We start from the raw sequence: 20,554 nt of genomic DNA, 5'->3' as shown, positions 1-20,554 counted from the left end.
GAGCAGTTGATTAAAGAATGTATGTCATTAAGGTGTGTTGATGTGCAAGCTTTTTTAAAAACATTTTGATTAGTTAAGTGGGTATTGATTCAACTAGTATGATTGACAACTGTCATTATCACTAAACAATCAGAGACAAGGTGGACCTTTAATTAAAATGCCCCACCTCCTAAACTGCCAATCAAATTGACCACATTACCTATCAACCTCAGTCTTACATAATTATACAAACCACTCCAATATGCATCTAATTCTTAATACACAAGTATTTGACCTCATAATTGAATACACAAATGTGTATATTATTTGTTTGATATTTATAAGGATGATAGATTTATTTATTGCCAATTACTTTTAATCTACATTACATAAAGTGATTCTGTAAATTATATCTGAAAGATAAATGATTAATGGATTAACAAGATCTTAAAAAATTGAAATATGAATATAAATATGAATATATAAAAGGTATTCAAGTATGGCCTATAATTTACTTGATGAATTTCCAATAATCATCTGTAATTAATCAACAATTTAGATTAGTTCACCTTTTTTTTCAGGAATTGGCTTGAAACAGTTTTAAAATTTATAAACTTTTGATTGTAACAAACCATTATTTATTAGTTTATTTCCCATCAATCATTATGTCTATTTTAGTCATTTGAATTTTTATTAGAAGTAAATATATATTTTTGCAATCCAGAAAGAATCCACATTTCAATAAAATAAGTTTTTTAATTGGTTTACGTTGAAAAATAAAATTGAAAATGCCCTGTGTTGAAAAATACTTAAAATTTGATCAAAAGGCACTCTAAAACTTTTAATTTTCAATGCCAAATAACCTGTTTCAACTTACAAAATGCCCCAAAACAACATTTTTAGATAATTTTTGTTAGCACTTTAAAGCTTTTAGCTGTTGGTTTTTATGTCTTACAAGGATAGTTGGTAACATTAACTAGAAGAATTTTTGCATTTTTTTGTTTTTTTGAAACATGTTCAGAACTGGCAACATAATTTCGATTAGATATAATAGTTGTCAAAGGTACCAGGATTAAAATTTAGTACGCCAGACGAGGTTTCGTCTACATAAGACTCATCAGTGACGCTCAAATCAAAATATTTATAAAACCAAACAAGTACAAAGTTGCAGTTTAAATAAAATTGTGCAAATTTAGAGACCCATATTACTAGTATTTAATTTAAAATTTATCCTCATACTGGAAAAGCAAGTTTCCTTCTAAAGATCTGCTGTAAATGCAATTTTCAGCAATAGTGCTTTATAAATGTTCATTTTCCCCACCATACCTTTAGTGTGACATAATTCAAACTACTGTTCTAATCTTTCCATGAGTGATATCCATCACTTTGATTTGTTTAGCTGATAAAGGTACAAAATTATTATGTCCGTAGCTGTCAAAGATAATTATAGATCCCTAGACATAAAGTTATCCCTATTTTGAGTGAGAGGTGGGAGATTTTGATATAATGCCCCTCCCCCCGAAAAAAAAGTAAACAACACTGTTGAAATCTTATTCAGAAATTCCATGTGGGATTTTATTAGCTCACCTGGCCCGAAGGGCCAAGTGAGCTTATGCCATCACTTGGCGTCCGTCGTCGTCTGTCGTCATCTGTCGTCGTCGTAAACTATTTCAAGAATCTTCTCCTCTGAAACTACTAGGCCAAATACTTCCAAACTTTAACTGAATGTTCCTTATGGTATCTAGTTTATAAATTGTGTCCGAAGTTTTGATCTATCAACAAACATGGTCGCCATTGCTAAAAATAGAACATAGGGGTCAAATGCAGTTTTTGGCTTATATCTCAAAAACGAAAGCATTAAGAGCAAATCTGACATGGGATAAAAATGTTCATTAGGTCAAGATCTATCAGCCCTGAAATTTTCAGAGGAATCAAAAAACCCATTGTTGGGTTGCTGCCACTTAATTGGTAATTTTAAGCAAATTTTTGCAGTTTTTTGTTATTTTCTTGAATATTATTATAGATAAAGATAAACTGTAATCAGCAAAAATGTTCAGCAAAGTAAGATCTACAAATAAGGTATTATGACCAAAATTGTAAATTGACCCCTTAAGGAGTTATTGGCCTTTAAAGGGAAATTCCGCGATTTTTTACTTATCATATAATTATGTTCATCTTAACATAAAAAACACATTTGCAAAGTTTTAAATTTATATTCCTTCTAATAACGGAGAAAATCAAGTATTTGTAACTTTTTTGGTTGAATTCTCGAGTGGGTCGTGACGTATTAGCCCGATTTATTGAATTCTGGGAAAAAATAAAATCTGTTCAACTCTTATAGCTTATCGACAATATACGCAATTAAAAGCGCACAGCTGACGAATGGTCGTAGTTATTAACCACAATATAAAAATGAACGAAAATGAATATGCATATACCGTTTTGTATTGATTGAATTAAACTCCTATAAAATTATCTCTAGAAAATGCTTTTGAATAAATTTAATTAATTATTGTTGAGATTTTTTTCATAAAATATTTATTGAACATTTTTACTAATATTGAAATGAAAATATTTCAGTTCTATTTTGATAATCATTTCAATGCAACTAATGTGTGAGCAGAGTGTGTATATTATTTTGTAAAGGTCACTGTATATTTCTCGGCTTGAGGTCAATTCGTTTACCTTGTAGCTATTTAGCCGCAGGTGTGAGTTCAAGCGTACACAGGTATATATGTTGTTATTTGGAAAGGATAAACAGAAAGGATTGGAAAGAGTATGCTGTCACGATGTTAATACACTAAGATTTAATACACGATGAAAATAAAGATACAATAATTAAATTGTGTAACTTAATTGAAAATAAAATTCAGATTCTTAGCGGCAATTGGCGTAAAGATTAAAATATGAAGCAAAAAATAGTAGTTTTAATCTTTAATAAAAACTAAATGCAATATTACCCAATTTGATATACCATTGTACATCTGTTTGATATCATTGACTTTACCGGAATTTCTTAACTTGTATTCAAATCGTGAAACAATCATTATTAGTATACATGTAAGTTTCCTGACGTATAAGAGCCATTGAGGATGAGCTCCAGAGAAATCAGACTAGTAGCGTTTCGTTCGTTTGTTTGTTGGGGAAAGGAGAGGAAATGCAACCGCTTGTTCAGATACACGACAGAATTACCATACAAGCAGAAAGAGTTCCCCTCGTTAGACGGGGAATATGAAGGCTTCCAAGAATGAACAAGTGACATGTCTAACTCTGAACAGTTCGAAAACGGACTATCGACATCGACCGCTTGTTCTTGATACTTGAAACTGTATGCATATATATACGTATACGTTTATGATATAGTGATGAGTTCTTGCGTCTGACAAAAACTAAATTCCTTCATGGTTATATCTTGCCATACGTTTATATTGGTTTGTAAGGTGATTACTCAAAATCGTTATTTGAAAATCCTGTTTGTGAGATGTAGATTCATTTCAATACAGAAATTTCGTCTATATATTTCACAAGTGTATAACACGGAGAAGCTCTGAAGGTCCATTACTCCCAATTTGTTTGGGTGTGAACCATCGATGTTTACAGCAATATCAAAGAATAAGATGATGATGGTAGAAAGAACTATGGGCGTCATGTGGCAAATATTACATGCATATCGGACAATGAGTTGTCAATCTGTATGAAAAGATTTCCAATACAACCATATCATGGAGAAGGAATGTTTACATGTTATACTCTCGTACTAGTATTACAGGGTTCTTGTGCATGGCGTTCACCTTAGACACACATCTTTTTAACGATGTTTAAAAAAAGACAGAACCAATTTAATGTCATATTTCCCTATTTTTTAAATATAACTAAAAGTCTTTTTTCTGACAAGAATACCCCTATTTAGCGGACAAGTAATTTATTCTTTTTTCTGTTATTGAATACCAAGAAAGAAAATAAATCCCGAAATTAATTTGAAACTGTGATACTCAAAAGTTTCCCAGCAAAATATTCACATCCCCTGGGGATAATTAGTGTTCGTCCAGTGGCATATATAACAATTGTGATGACGAATTCCTTCCTTTGTTCGAGAACAATCTTATTGAAATATAAATCTGTGATTTTACTAGGTCCACAGCTTCAATGACCAAAGCAAAAGTTATACATCGACCTGTATTTAAATCAAATTGGTTCTCTTCTTCTTCTGGTATACAATAGTCTATCGACATTCGATGATTACATACTGTTGGCATACGTCGACTTGTCTATTTACAACACTTTTACCCCTATTTATTCAAAATATATGTTTTTTTCTTATGTTCAATGTATACATGGGGTGTACCGGTATACATGTATATATTTTAAATTGCGCTATAGTTCCGTAACTTTCTATCCAGTCGTATAAACGAATCGTCGGCAAGTGCGTACATTTTTTTAAATCAATATTTCTGGTCTGTTCCAATCTGTCCTTCACTATTGACAATGAGTATATATTACATTTTCCCAAATTCACCCTTGGAAAAAATATTTAAATAGATTTTAATTTCATCAAATCTTATTTTTTGGGTATTTATATTTTTATGAATTATATTCTTTACACCAGAAATATTATTTATAAACAAGCGTATGAGTTTAGTAATGACAAGTAAGACAGAGTTGTATATTATACATCTGATAGTTCAAAAGCCTAGTTATAAGTTATAAGTTATCAGCCGTGTACACTGATCAATACCTGCAGAAGTGAAACGATGCATGAACTTGCAAGCCCGACAGGAAATCGCTTGAATACCTGGACGTGTCACCTCACACCCCTCACAATACCTTTGAAAGTAATACTTTAGCCATGCTGGTGATCAGATGAGGGAAGATCAAAATATATTTGAAAAAAGTTTATTACTTTAAAGAATTATGAACAAATTAGATTTTCGAAAACAATTTCCACGGAACACTTATTTATGATTTCAACTTTGACTTTTCACCTAATTCCAATATCAACAGTTTAAAAACAACAGACCATGGTAATTTAAAAAAAATAAGAATAATTTCCGTATCAAGTTAGTAAGTCGGATCAAGGAATTGTATATTTAAATATACAATTCCTTGGTCGGATAAAACAACCGTACGATTGACAAGATATCGACACGCAATTACGACTACATCGGTTACTGTAGTTTTGTTTCTTTGTGGTTTATAGACATATCGTTTTTATTAATCGGGAAAGAAGACAAAATGGCGGAACTCAGAGAATTGATACTCTAAATTTAAAATCGATGGTGATCGCTTATCTAGCGGAATAAAACTTTAATATCTACGAATTTGAGCATTTTTATACAGAATGAACATTATATCAATTTTTGATTTTTTTGCGAAGTTTCCCTTTAAAGACAATTTTACACAATTTGTTCATTAATTTGTTATCTTTCAAAAATCTTCTTCTCTGAAAGTACTGAACCAATTGCAGGTAAACTTATGCTAAATGATTCTACGGGTATCTTGTATAAAGTTTGTGTTTTGTAAAAAACATGGCCGCCATGGCTAACAATAGAACATAGGTTAAAATGCAGTTTTTGGCTTGTATTTCAAAAACTAAAGCATTTAGAGCAAATATGTTGAGGAGTTTAAGTGTTTATTAGGTCAAGATTTATCAGCCCTGAAATTTTCAGACAAATTGATACTCATTGTGGGGTTGTTGCCACTTAATTGGTAATTTTAAGCAAATTTTGCAGTTTTTGGTTATTATCTTGAATATTATTATAGATAGAGATAAACTATAAACAACAAAAATGTTTATCAATGTAAGATCTACAAGTAAGTTTAATGACTAAAAATGCCATTGACGCCTTAAGGAGTTATTGCCCTTTAATGATAATTTTACACAATTTTTCATTGTTTGCTAACTTAAAAAAATCTTTTTCTCTTAAACTACTGAACCAATTTCACTTTAACTTAAAACTTAACAATCCTTAGGGTAACTTGTATTAATTTGTGTTTTTTATACCCCCCAAAAAACAAAGTTTTCGGGAAGTATATAGGAATCACCCTGTCCGTCCGTCTGTCTGTTCATATGTCTCGTAAACGCAACTCCTCCATAATGGATGGACCAATATTAATGAAACTTCACACAGTTGTAGTACACAACCTGAGGATGTGCATGAAGGAAAATATTTCTGGTCGGAATTATTTTAAGGGAGATAATTGATTTTACTTAGTTAAATATAGCTATAAATGGCAACAAGCTGTAAGCGCAACTACTCCTAAACAGATTAATCAATATTGATGAAACTTTACACAGATTTTGTACACAACCTGTAGATGTGCATGAAGGAAGATATTTCTTGTAAGATTTTTTTCAAGGGAGATAAGCACAACTCCTCCTAAATGACTGTACCAATATTAATTAAACTTTACACAGATCCAGTACATGACAAGAGAATGTGCATAAAGGAAGATATTCTTGGTCTGAAATATTTGAAGGGAGATAATTAACTTAATTTATATAGATTTAGTTATTTTTTTGGTTTCTACACACTGACTTAAAATATGCAAAGAGAGATTTACTTTTAGTCGAGTAGCAAGTATCAAGTTGCAAAAAGCGAGTATCAAGTTATGAAAGGTGAGTATCGAGTTATAAAAAGTGAGTAGCGAGTAACAAAAAGCGAGTATCGAGTTATAAAAAGTGAGGAGCAAGTAACAAAAAGTGAGTAGCGAGTTATAAAAAGTGAGTATCGAGTTATAAAAAGTGAGTAGCGAGTAACAAAAAGCGAGTAGCGAGTTATAAAAGTGAGTAGCGAGTAACAAAAAGCGAGTATCGAGTTATAAAAAGTGAGTATCGAGTAACAGAAGCTACCATTTATATTTTTGGTTTTTCAACGAATGATCATCTCATGGTTTGTTTCCCTTTTCATTACTTACTAATTCTGAAGGCTTTCAATACAATTTGATACCTTGCTATTTTATATGAATTCATTGCAAAGGATAGTCGTTTTACTTTATTTATAAATTACTCTAAATCAGGATAAATGTTTTTATTTCGTCATCTAACCTGATTATTTGTTTATAGTTTGCTTAGTATCGACCCGATAAGTTAAAATTTAAAAGCTGTTCTCTTCAGAGTTTTACTTGGTTGTTCTTATGTTGTGCTGTACCGGTAATGCCACTGTCCTATGTTAGAGGAAAGGGACAGATCCTGCACATACTTTTAACCTCCCTAAATATATATACGGTTTCCTAACTTACCTGTTCCAAGTAAGAAATCTATGATTTTTGTTGTCTCTTGTTACTGTAATTCATATATACATGTTTTAACATTGATGATTTCGTATTTAAATCTGGGTGTTGTTTAATCTCATCTGAATTGTTTTACATGTGAAGTTGGGGGATTACAGCTTACTTTGCGGCACAAGCCAATGCTCCATGTTGAAGGCTGTACTGTGACCTATAATTGCTTACATTGAAGAGATTTTGTCATGGATGGAGATATGTCTCATTGGCAACCAAAGAGGGGAGCAAGGGGTTTAACTGTTATGCTGTTATGGGCCAAATTGATTCTTTGTTATCTGTTATTCTGAAAATATATTTGCTGTTAGCTGTTATTGTCTTATTCATTGTTAGCTGTTATTGGACTATTAGGGTTTTTGTTATCTGTTTTTGTGATAATATATTTGCTGTTAACTGTTATTGAAAATTGGAATGTTAGCATTTTTTTTTTTGACAGCCCATATTTGGTAGAAATTGAAGACTGTTGAACATTGGGGTCTACCACTAGTAATATTGTGGTCCCATATTCGGTGAAGGATTTCATTAACATATATACCCATCACAGATCAACACATAAACATATTAATATCAGTGAGGTCAAAGGACAATTTCAGTATAATTCATGATGATTATCCTTTGTAATAAAATTCATCTTTTATGAACGTGTAGCTTGTTGTTCGGTGTGAACCAAGGCTCTGTGTTGAAGGCTGTTTTTTTTTTTTTTACCTACAATGATTTACCTCTATAAATTGTTACTTGGATGGAGAGTCTGTCTCATTGCACTCATATACCACATTTTCCTATATCTATGTATTTAGAATCATTTTTTTTTGTCTGGGAATAATGTTCCTTGTTTCCCGTACGTACATATTAAATTCGAGCATTTCTTTATATGACAAAAAGGAAAATATATGGCCAGGGATATCTGATGAGGATCTCAATTAAGAACTACATGTAGGTCCTTACTACCAATATTAATATGCATTTTTTAACAAAACTAATACAGATATAGTGTATGTTTCCTGGATTATTGCTTAACGTTTTGATAAATATTCCAATAATTAGCTAATTTGTAAATTTATTCATAAAAATACAAAGTGTAATTATGAAAAATCTTTTATTCAAACACCAATATACAAATTGAAATTATAGCCTCAGTCCTCCCCGGAGTTATGTTGTTTCGTTTTCCAATACAAAGCACTAGCATGTCAAGAAGAATACTAATTAGACTTGTATTATTTTTAATTTTTGTTTCTTGTGTACAATTAGGAGTTGAGTATGGTGTTCATTAGCAATGAACTAGTTCATGTAGTATAGATATTTGTTTATGGGCCAGCTGAAGGACGCCTCCTGGTCTGGGAATTTCGCTCTTCATTGAAGACCTGTTTGTGACCTTCTGCTGTTGTCTGTTCTTTGGTCGGGTTGTTGTCTCTTTGACACATTCCCCATTTCCATTCTCAATTTTAATTCATCTCCAAACAAGCGTTATGGTATGGTTATAAAAGTATTCTTTCACAATGGAACAAGTAATGAAATTCATCACCTATATCATTACTAGAGCAAAAATTACAGTCATAGGTTTTGAATCCAAAAATTACTATTTAAAGTTCCAATTGAGGATAACATATTATAAACTTTGTCATAAGTTTACAAATTCAAAATTTAATTTGAAAAGTAAAATTCTTTCCTTGTATCTATTTTCAGTTCCTTAATTGTAAAGAAAAGGTGTATTTTACAGATAGGTTTTCACTGTTATTTTCATTATTTTTTTATACTAATTGGAAATTTCAAGCTGACGTACTATTTTAATAAAGATGTCTCTGTTTATAGTTTAATATAGACACATGATCATCTAAGGGTAAGGTAGTTGGCTGTGACACAACGAAATGGGCGTAAGCAAACTTAAACACACATGGGGGTCTTGCACAGTCGTATTGCATTTATAAGAATGATATGTATTTTAGTATATTACTTTAACATTAGTTCTTTCAAAATGGCAAACAAAATATATCAATTTAAATTAATGAATTAAAATGAATATCCTTTGCAATGAACTATGATGCGCTGATATAAAAATGATAAGTACCTTTTGTTACTCGCTACTCACTTTTTATAACTCGATACTCACTTTTTATAACTCGATACTCGCTTTTTGTTACTCGCTACTCACTTTTTATAACTCGATACTCGGTTTTTGTTACTCGCTACTCACTTTTTATAACTCGCTACTCACTTTTTGTTACTCGCTACTCACTGTTTATAACTCGCTACTCACTTTTTATAACTCGCTACTCACTTTTTGTTACTCGCTACTCACTTTTTATAACTCGATACTCACTTTTTATAACTCGCTACTCACATTTTGTTACTCGCTACTCGCTTTTTGTAACTTGATACTCACTTTTTATAGCTCGATACTCACTTTTTGTTACTCGATACTTGATACTCGACAAAAAGAAATCCTCATGCAAAGAGAGATAACTCTAATTATTATTAATTTTAAATGTTCTTTCATTTCTTTTACTTCAAGAAAAATAGCCAATGTTGCTAGGGGTAAAGTGCATTATTTTTGCCTGTGAAGAAAATATGACAGATACAAAGAATGTTTGAATGGCATATTATAGCACACACTGAAAAGCAAAAATAATCATTGATGAATGATTTAAACAAAAAAGTTGAAGGTGAGCGATTCAGGCTCTTGAGAGCCTCTTGTTTATTTATGTGAGGGAGTCGAGGTGACATGGTGTGCTCCTTTTCCCAAATTCCTCTTTTCTTTTTTTCTCTAGATCCCACCTTTGTTGTCCCCTATATTTCATTAGCCCCACTTTTTATTATCCTATATCCAACATCCACACTTTTTGTAACCCCTATTCTATATCCCACTTCGAGTGCTACTTGCAAGATTTATTTTCAGAATTTAATTAAGATTTATTAAGTTAGACATGACATTGTAAATGCCTTTCTCAACTACTCTGACTTTGAAAATCCTTTCCACCATTTATACAGCTGTAGCGAGTCGAATAATTTTGTAAAACTATAGTTCTACAATCAATTATATTTATTTCTGATTTTCCTTTTGATTTCAATTATTTTTTAGTCCTCTTTATAAGATTATATCATTCTTTGAAGTTCATTCTATTGTATTCTATTGTCAAATTCCAAAAACTGCAAAATTTATCACAAATATTGTTATCGCTGTTTTCAGCAACGATCTTAAAATTGAAAATCAGTGATCAGATTACATGCGCCCCTGGTGCTACTGAAGACAATATTACACGAACTTCCGAACACACATAATATGACATGAGCATTGCAATGGCTGGACAAATAGTCCTGGCACTATTCATCCGGCTAGCCAGACAAATAGCCACTCCGTTTTATTATACCCCCCATTTTAAAAAAGTGGGGGTGTACTGTTTAACCTTTGCTGTATGTCTGATCTTCCATATGTCAGTCTTTTTGTTTGTCCCATGAATATTTTTCGTGCATCTATTCAGGAATTACATTACAAAGATTTCTGTCAGGGTTTATATGAGTCTGCTATATCCTGTGATGTGTTTCCGATTCATCACACAACAACTTCCTGTTTACCTTAAAGCTGGTGGGGATATCATTTGGGAGCAGTACAGTTTAAAATATTTCAGAAGGTAGAAGAACTGGATCCTTCATACTTTGTATATAGATTAGATGGCTTATGTTATGAAGTTTCAGTTTGTCTAATTGTTTTACATTGTCTTATCGGGGCCTATTATAGCTGACTATGCAGTATGGGCCCCCCCTTTTTGGGAAAAACTTTTGGTTGCTTATATATGGAATCACTGAAGCGTGACTGGAGCGGGCCCCCTCTTAGGTCAGTCAGTGGGCCCCCAACTTATGAAAAATTCTGGATCCGCCACTGAAGACCATATATCAGATACTATAAGCAATAGGTTAACCATATTTGGTTCTTGGAATGATTGTAAGGTGTACATGTTGTACTGGCAGGTGTCATCTGACCTTGACCTCATTCGTTTGTCCGTTCGTCCCCCTTCATGTTAAGGTTTTTGGTCAAGATAGTTTTTGATGACTTTGAAGTCCAATCAACTTGAAACTTGTTTCCTATGATATGATCTTTCTAATTTTAATGCCAAATTAGAGATTTATCCCATTTTCACGGTCCACTGAACATAGAAAATGATAGTGAGGACGGGGCATCCGTGTACTTGGGACACATTCATGTTTTCTTATACATTGTACTATATGCATTGGTCATCTACATTTGGTGTATGGAAATATTTTATGATGTACAAGTCAGTCTTGCAGGATTTATTTGTCCTTGGTCTCATTTTCATGGTTTTTTGCTTAATGTTTAGTTTTCGTGTTTTGGTATATTGGTATATTTTCTTCAACTATAAGCAATAGGTCAACTATAATTGTTATATGGACGAAATGGAAGGATTGTAAGCAGCATATGTCTGTCAATTTATATCAGTTAGTAAAGGCGAGACATTTCAGCGTGTGCAGTCTTGTTTGAAAGCATACAGGTACAAGAATTTTGTTTTACTCAATTATTATTCTTTTATTTTCCACATAAACTGTGGGTCTTTTGGGTTTTAGGGGATAGACAACAAATGGCCCCAAACAGTGCCTGTACCAAGTCAGGAATATCGACAGTTCTTGTCCATTCGTTTTTGATGTGTTTTGTCATTTGATTTTGCCATGTGATTATGGACTTTTCGATTGGATTTTCCTCTGAGTTCAGTATTTTTGTGATCATTTACTTTTTTATCTTGTTCATCGTGAAAATGATGAAAGCAGTGATTTTGGTAATATAAATTGCAAGATAACAGAAACCCCAATTAATGGCATCGATATAAATGTATCAGAAACGGAAATGCCCAATCGTTGCAATGAAGACCACAGAATTAAAAAAAAGACAGAAGGACAGAAAACACAGAACAAACTTGTAACAAAGACTACATTATTGCATTGAAAGATTCTGAAACAACTATACTTTCAGATTTTGTTCTTGTTTCTTCAAAGGAAAATGGCGAAATGATGAACAGAGAAGCAAATGCTTCGAATTCTACTTCAGTAATAAATAATCATGATAAACAGCCAAACCATATATACAACAATTTTCAAAATATGAAAGTCAAAGATGACACAAAACCAACAGATGAAAAAGATTGTGACCATGGCGAAGAGAAACTACTGAAACAACTGAATAATTTTCCTAACCAGACGATATTAATTACGATGAGAGTAATGTAAAGATCAGTGGGAATGAAATTGTATTAGATTGTGATTAATACAATGAGGACTACCTATTAACTGAAAACATACAGGAAGAAAAAAGTTTATCAAACCCAGGGAAAAATAAGAAAAGAAAAAAAAAGAAATCCCAAAACATGTAAAGTTGATGTTCATCATCCAGATGTGGATCTCAATGTCCTTAGTCCCAGAAGATAGTGAAGATTTCAAGTATGAAGAATCTGTATTTGTAAAGGAAAAAATTGTTGGCAAACTTAAAATGGATAAAGAAAATCAAGCCATTGCAAAGTCTGAACGTGAATTTTGTTCTTATGTTAATTGTTCCCATATGCCCTGCCCATTAAAAAAAAAAAATACTTAAATTTCATTTTCGAAGGAATCATGCTAAAACTGATCTACATAAATGTGAACTATGTAGTAAAAGTTTTTGTACAAAAGAACGTTTATATAATCACGAAAGGCAAAAACACATATTTAAAAAATGTGAAAGATGTGGAATAGTAGAAGACTCACACGGGTGAAAGAAATTATTTGTGTAAGGATTGTGGGAAAACATTTCAACATTCGGGTACCCTAAAACGACATCAATATGTATTTTTTCTCCGTGTACGTATGTTCATGTCATGCATGTACATACAATTTAGATATTGAAATTGTTGAACATTTCTTTTTTAAACAACATGACAAAGGAAAGTCATTAGCAATTGTAAATAAAATTGTTGAAAAATATTTTCTTGTGTATAATTTCTTAAAGGGAGTATATGTATATATATATACATTTTTTTGTACATGTATACAATGTTTATATGATTAAAAGGAGTCTCTGGTATAAGTCAACAAGACTTGAATCTGACGAAAAAAAGTAACCATAAGACATCAAGGGGGCAAAATACATTCTTCAACAATATATACATGATATATATATATACATTAGTGTTATTTGTTGTAATATCAGTTATGTCAATCAATTGTAACAAGCCATCCAGAGTACACATTATGTCTTTAACGATAGCCTGACAACCATCTAGACCAATTTTGCTTACCAAAATCGGTAGTCTCATGGTACTCATCATCAGCTCATAACGCTATGTGCCCCTTAGTTTCTAGGGATATTTTTTCATATCACTCGACTCCGGCCGCTAAGAAAGGAAGTTATCAGTCCGCAAGATTAAACTGGAAATTTCGTAAAATAGTGATAACAAACTTTATGGGTAAATTATTAAACCAGGGATATCGGTTACCATGAATAACTTAAAACCTTCACTAAATTTTTCCATAGATATAAAGATTTGGTTTTGAAGTTTGGTTGTACCTGTAGAAAACATATTTCAAACGGTAAAGCACATTCTCATTTTTACGGACATATGTTGTTAACCGTGCCCGGAAATTTAGAAATGATCCTTTTAAACTTATCGCTCCTTTGAATAAACTTATTCTAATTACCGTGCAATTCAACACTGTAATAAGATCATTGAATGTTGTTTTTATTGGTATAAATATTGATTTTGTTATCAGTAAATTAAAAGCAAACTAAATATTACTAGTTAGTTATATACATATACATAATCATAGATCTACAATCTGTCGATACCTGTATCTTGTCATTGCACAAGGTCATGTTTTCTCTGACTGTTTATGACGACTTTATTACTAAATCCATTGGATGTTGGATGTGTACGGATTGATAATTTAGTCTTAGATGCATGATTTTTTTATGAGTTGTTAGTGGCTTTGAACTAGCTGTCAAATAACTGCGAGTACTCTCAGATATGTTCCTATAGTCTTTTTGTTGTTGGGATGTACAAGTACCCGGCCACACCCACTTGTATTTTGTCCATCTGACGAGTTAAGCCTTTTTCAACTGATTTTTATAGTTCGTTCACAACTTCTTATGTTGTAATGTTATACCACTGCCCCAGATTAGGGGGAGGGTTGGGATCCCGCTAACAAGTTTAACCCCGCCACATTTCAAATTTGTATGTATGTGCCTCTCCCAAGTCAGGAGCCTGTAATTCAGTGGCCAAGTTTGTCGTTTGTTTATGTGTTACATATTTGTTTTCCGTTCATTTTTTGTTCATTAATAAGTCCGTTAGTTTTTTCGTTTGAATTGTCAAGTTTACATTGTCAATTCGGGTCCTTTTATAGCTGACTATGCGTTATGGGCTTTGCTAATTGTTGAAGGCCGTACGGTGACCTATAGTTGTCTCTGTCATTTCGGTCTCTTGTGGACAGTTGTCTAATTGGCAATCATACCACATCTTCTTTTTTATATTTATACTGCAACTAGTTGTGTTTATTTCCAAAATATTAGTAACACAGCAGTATATGTTGTGCAATGTCAATTACATAATGGAACACTTTCTCCACAATCAGGGGTTCATTAAGGGGTTAACATAAGTTTGACATTTGTATTACGATTTAAAAAGCTATCAATGATTATGTATTAATTTAAGTTGCAGTATAAATCACTGAATATTAGGTCAATGTCATAAAAATATTTACTTTTTTTGCATTCGGCTCGAAATCTGGTGAAAATTGTAAAACCATTCCCTTCCCCAATTTTTCAGCCTCATAGAAAAAAATCAATGTTTCTGACATTGACCTAATATTGTATAGATAATATATCAAACCAGTCTGGAAAAATATATCTGTATGAAATGTTCCTTAATATCAAGACCACTTTTCTTCGGCAAAATTAATATTCAAATAAAAATCAGAGAAAAAAGTTCTAAATTGTATAATTTGGGAAAAATTACTTTTTCTTAGACAATTTAAAAGACCCAATACCAAACAAAGGCATCAGTTCACATCCTAATATCAGCGAATTACATATAACACCAAATGGGATCGAAAAACTCTTAAATAAGATCAACCCACATAAAGCCACCGGCCCAGATAACATCAGTGGCCGCTTACTGAAAGAAATGAAGACAGAAATTGCACCAATACTATGCTTAATCTTTAACAAATCATACAACACTGGTATTACACCTAACGACTGGAAACACGCTAGAGTCGCACCAGCATATAAAAAAGGGGATAAGCATAAACCGGTCAATTATAGACCTATTTCATTAACTTGTATTTGCTGCAAGTTAATGGAACACATAGTAACATCACACATTATGAAACATCTCGAATCAAACAACATCTTGTACGACCTTCAACATGGCTTTCGGCACTCTCGTTCTTGTGAGACACAACTTCTCTCCTTCATTCAAGAACTTCAATCCACAAACAATTCAAATACACAAACAGACCTTGTAATAATGGACTTTGCGAAAGCCTTTGATAAAGTTCCGCATCGTCACTTACTATACAAATTACACTATTTTGGCATTAATGGAAACACTTTAAATTGGATCTCTGCATTTCTCTCTGACCGAACCCAGACAGTTGTTCTGGATGGAAGATCATCAAGCACAGTCCCAGTCACCTCTGGGGTTCCTCAAGGTACTGTCTTAGGTCCTGTCTTATTCTTGGCGTATATCAACGACCTTCCAGACTACCTTACACATAGCAAACTAAGACTATTTGCTGATGACAGTATCTTATACATGCCAGTTAAATCCCAGAGTGACTGCCTAAAACTGCAAGCTGACCTTGACGCAGCTGCAAAATGGGAAGAGGACTGGCTGATGGCCTTCCACCCAGACAAGTGTAATGTTCTCTCTGTAACAACTAAACGTCAACCTTTAAAACATAATTACACTCTCCACAATCATATACTAGAATCTGTTACATCTGCTAAGTACTTAGGCATCACATTACAATCAAACCTTAAATGGGACAAACACATAGATGACAATATATCAAAGGCCAACAAAACTCTCGGCTTCCTTCGAAGAAATCTGAAAACATCAAACCAAAACATCAAGAGCCAGGCATACCAAGCACTTGTCCGTCCCAAACTCGAATACTCTTGCTCAGTTTGGGACCCCCACACTTCAGAATCTATTTCAAAGATAGAGATGGTCCAAAGGCGAGCTGCTCGGTATGCCTGCAACAGGTATCATAATACTAGTAGTGTATCAAACATGCTGAACACACTAAACTGGCCTATTTTGACACAACGCAGACTGCGTGCACGACTGGTTATGATGTACAAGATCACACATCAACTTGTTGCTATACCATCTAGCACAATTCTCATTCCATCAGACTCAAGAACCAGAAAACATCATTCTCACACCTTCAGACATATTTATACATCAAAAGACTCGTACAGATTTTCATTCTTCCCATACACAATAACTCAATGGAATCTTTTACCAACCACAGTAGTAAATACGCATACAGTCGACTCTTTCAGAGATCAGCTAACATATGCTGTTCTCTCCACTATTATTTAAAAAACTTCATCTCATGTACATAGTTTTAATCACTACATCTGTTCTTTGCACTGTTTGTAAATATAACTTAATTTTAATAAATAGGCCACGTATGCACCAGTTATTAATCATCTTTATTCAGATGGAAAACTGGAAAACTTAAAGAAGAAGAAGAAGAAGAAGAAAAGAACAAACTAAATCATTTCGCTAGTTTTGGTCCATTGTGGTCTCTGTTATGTTTTTGGTAATTTGCCTACTAACTGTATTGATACAATATCGTTAGTTTCTTTCCCCATGCATACTTGTCCCATTGATCAACAAAATGTGTTCAGTCTTTGGCCACACAGAAACTTTGCTTTTGACAAGTTATTCTGCCGCATTGAAAACTTTCCTATGTAACCCAGAATGCGTATTGTTCGAGAAGTTGAAATTGGAAACAAGAGTAAGAATTTCTCCGAAAAATACAGACACTGGAGTTGATTATGTTTGTTCTGGTCGGTTTGAAGATATTATTCGAGCAAACCAAATTATACACAGTTTTACCCAACAACTTAGTGGAAATGTCATTGATTCTTTAAGTGATTTTTCAACATTGGTTTCAGATTCAAACGAAAAACAAAAGTTATTTCTCGTTCATTGTGAAGATGATGAAAGTGATCTTGGTATTAATTCAAATTGCCAGATTGAAAAAACATCACAAAGTGGTATCGATTCAAGTATACCAGGTTGTGAAATCTCCAAGTGTTGTACAAACCAGAGAGTAACAAAAGACAAAATAACAGAAAAAACTTGTAACAAAGACCACATAATTGCATTAAAAGATCCTGAAACAAATATATTTTCAGATTTTGTTTCTTCCACAGAAAATGAAAGAATAGCAAACAAAGAAGCAAATGCGTCTACTTCAGTTTTATCTGAACATGATATAAAGAAAAACAACATTTTAAAAAATGTTCAAAATGCTAAAATCAAAGATGACTTTGAACCCACAGACATGACTGATGAAAAAGTACTGAATAATTCATCAGACTTGCTATCAGATGATGATCACAAAAGTAATGTAGAGAGCAGTGGGAAGGAAATTATATTAGGTCCTGATAAATACAATCAGAATGAAAACAACAACCCATTTACAATTACTAAAAACATGGAAGAAGAAAAAAGTTTATTAAAGCCAGGTGAAAATAAGAAAAGAAAAAGAAAGAATCACAAAACACGTAAAGTTATTAATGTTCACCATCCTGATGTAGATCTTGATGCCCTCCCAGAAGAAAGTAGTTTCAAGTACGAAGAAACAGTGTTTTCATTGAAGAAAAATGCTGGCAAACTTGTAAGGGATAAAGAAAATCCAAAACTGGCCAAGTCTGAATGTGAATTTTGCCCTTATGTGAATTTTTTACCATATGCTCGTTCAAAAAGACAACTTATGCAACATTTTGCAAGGAATCATGCTAAAACAGATCCTGTACATAAATGTGAACTATGTAGTAGAAGTTTTTGTACTAAACAACATTTATATAACCACAAAAGGCAAAAACACATTTTTAAAAAATGTGAAACATGTGAAAAAGTAGTTCTTAAAAATTACTATCATATGCATATAAAACTTCATCAACATGATCAAGATGGGAATGTTATACGTAAATTTGAATGTGATATATGCAAAAAGAAACTGTCATCTAAGCATACTTTGCAACAGCATCTGAAAAGAGTTCACTCGTCTGTGGAAGAGAGAGAATTATTTACTTGTGAAACTTGTAAAAAATCTTGGCTTGAAAAGAAGACACTTGATAGGCACATGAAAGTTAAACATGGAAACGGTGCTGTTAAAGAACATTTATGTGACATTTGTGGTAAAGGTTTTGAAACTCCTTATGATGTTAAAAAACATAAACAAGTTCATGATAAAGTACCACAACATGTTTGTGACGTGTGTTCTAAAGCATTTAAGTTTAGAGAAGGACTTCTTATTCATATGAGGACTCACTCGGGTGAAAGAAATTATTTGTGTAAGGATTGTGGGAAAACATTTCAACAGTCAGGTGCCCTCAAACGACACCAACGTACACACACTGGTGAACGCCCATTTGTATGTAGTCTCTGTAAAGATACATTCAATGATACCTCAATACTTCGACGTCATATGATTTTGAAACACAAGAAAGAAAAATAATGCCTGATCATGCAATCTTTTTATTCAGCGATAAAAATGAAATATGCCCAACTGACCAAGCAGGCAAGCTCCTTAAATTTTGGCTAGACCTAATTGAAATTCACATTTTTACAGGTCATGCAAACAAGTTTAATGGCTGAAATTGAATTGCTAAGCATGCAGTATAAGTATGGTTTTGTAGCTTGCTCTCTTTCAAGTCTGCTTGTCATGCATGGATAAGCTTTTTAAGGGAGAGGCCTTGTAGTACAAATGTATATGTTTTTCTATCCATGTTTATTATGTTCATGCATATGTCATGCATGTAAATACACTTTAAATATTGAAATTGTTGAACCAAAAGAATTTAAACAAAGGAAAGTCATAAGAAATTGTAAATAAAATGATTTTTAAAAATATTTTCTTGTGTAGAATTTCTGAAAGGGAATATACTATGTATAGGGATAAAAGGAGTTTCTGGTACAAGTCAACAAGATTGCGATCTGACAACAAAAGTAGCTACATAAGATACAATGTATCTAGGGACAAAATACATTCTTCAACAATATATACATGTGTATAAATACATTATTGTTCAATGTTGAAAGTATCAATTATGTCAATGAAATGTACATGTAATTGATCTGTCCTCTATGTGCCCTGTTATTTGGGAAATAAAAATATTCTACATGTATTCTGATCTATAGATACAGGTGTCAACATTGAAACAATATGTTGAGAATCTTAAATTGTTAGGCATGCAATGTGACACATTAATTAAATGAACCCAACAAAAACAAGCCTTCCAAGGTCAACATTATATCTTCAAAGATGGACAATCATCTAGACCAATTTTGCTTACCACTAAAGTGACTTGGTGATGGCATGGTAGGGCACTTGAGCCCCAAGAGTTATGGGTTTAATCCCTTATTAATAAGTAAATCCATTGCCGTCATATGATTCTGAAACACAAGAAAGAAAAAAAGAAAGAAAATAACTGGTGGAACCAATGAATTGAAAATGTATATGCTATTTCTCCCCTTATCATGTTGCATTAGAGCATGAGGAAAGGCTGGTCCACTTGCAATTGTGGTAATGTGTCAATGTAGTGTAACAAATATTATTGAAGACTTTGTGGATTTAAATGAAGACTTACAAATGTATATAGGCAAAGGAATTGAAAACTATGAACGTGTTAGTATCTCATCCATGACGGTCATGACAGTATTCAGCATTAAAACTCTACTAAAAAAAATACACTACTATTTTCAGTGTTTGGTACGTTAACAGGTTTGCTGTCAATGTGTACAACAGTTCAACTTATAGAATCATATAAAAAAGTGAACTCTTTTTTGTCAGAAAACACTGTCAACATCCAAACATACTTTTCACACTGATCTGTGTCCACAAATGTATTGGCAAAAGAGAGAACCTTGTGATTATATGAACCTTGTTTAAACTTCAAGGGCATTTACATGCTAAAATTTATGGAATATCAACATGCAGTAAGTGACTTGCTTTGGTTATTTTTATGCCCCATTTACGATAGTAGAGGGGCATTAATTTATTTTTTCTGGTCTGT

At 32.7% G+C, this 20,554-nt stretch overlaps 1 protein-coding gene across 1 annotated transcript; it reads left to right on the top strand.

Annotated features, from left to right (window-relative positions):
- The first annotated feature begins 17,145 nt into the window (after positions 1–17,145).
- Positions 17,146–18,996, top strand: LOC139515267 (zinc finger protein 12-like). Its single transcript, XM_071304832.1, has one exon. It carries the CDS (start codon positions 17,146–17,148, stop codon positions 18,994–18,996), a length of 1,851 nt encoding a protein of 616 aa, XP_071160933.1.
- The last annotated feature ends 1,558 nt before the right edge of the window (positions 18,997–20,554 follow it).

This window comes from Mytilus edulis, chromosome 3, assembly GCF_963676685.1.
Source record: "Mytilus edulis chromosome 3, xbMytEdul2.2, whole genome shotgun sequence".
NCBI classification, from domain to species: Eukaryota; Metazoa; Mollusca; class Bivalvia; order Mytilida; family Mytilidae; genus Mytilus; species Mytilus edulis.
This window is presented reverse-complemented; position numbering and strand designations above follow the sequence as displayed.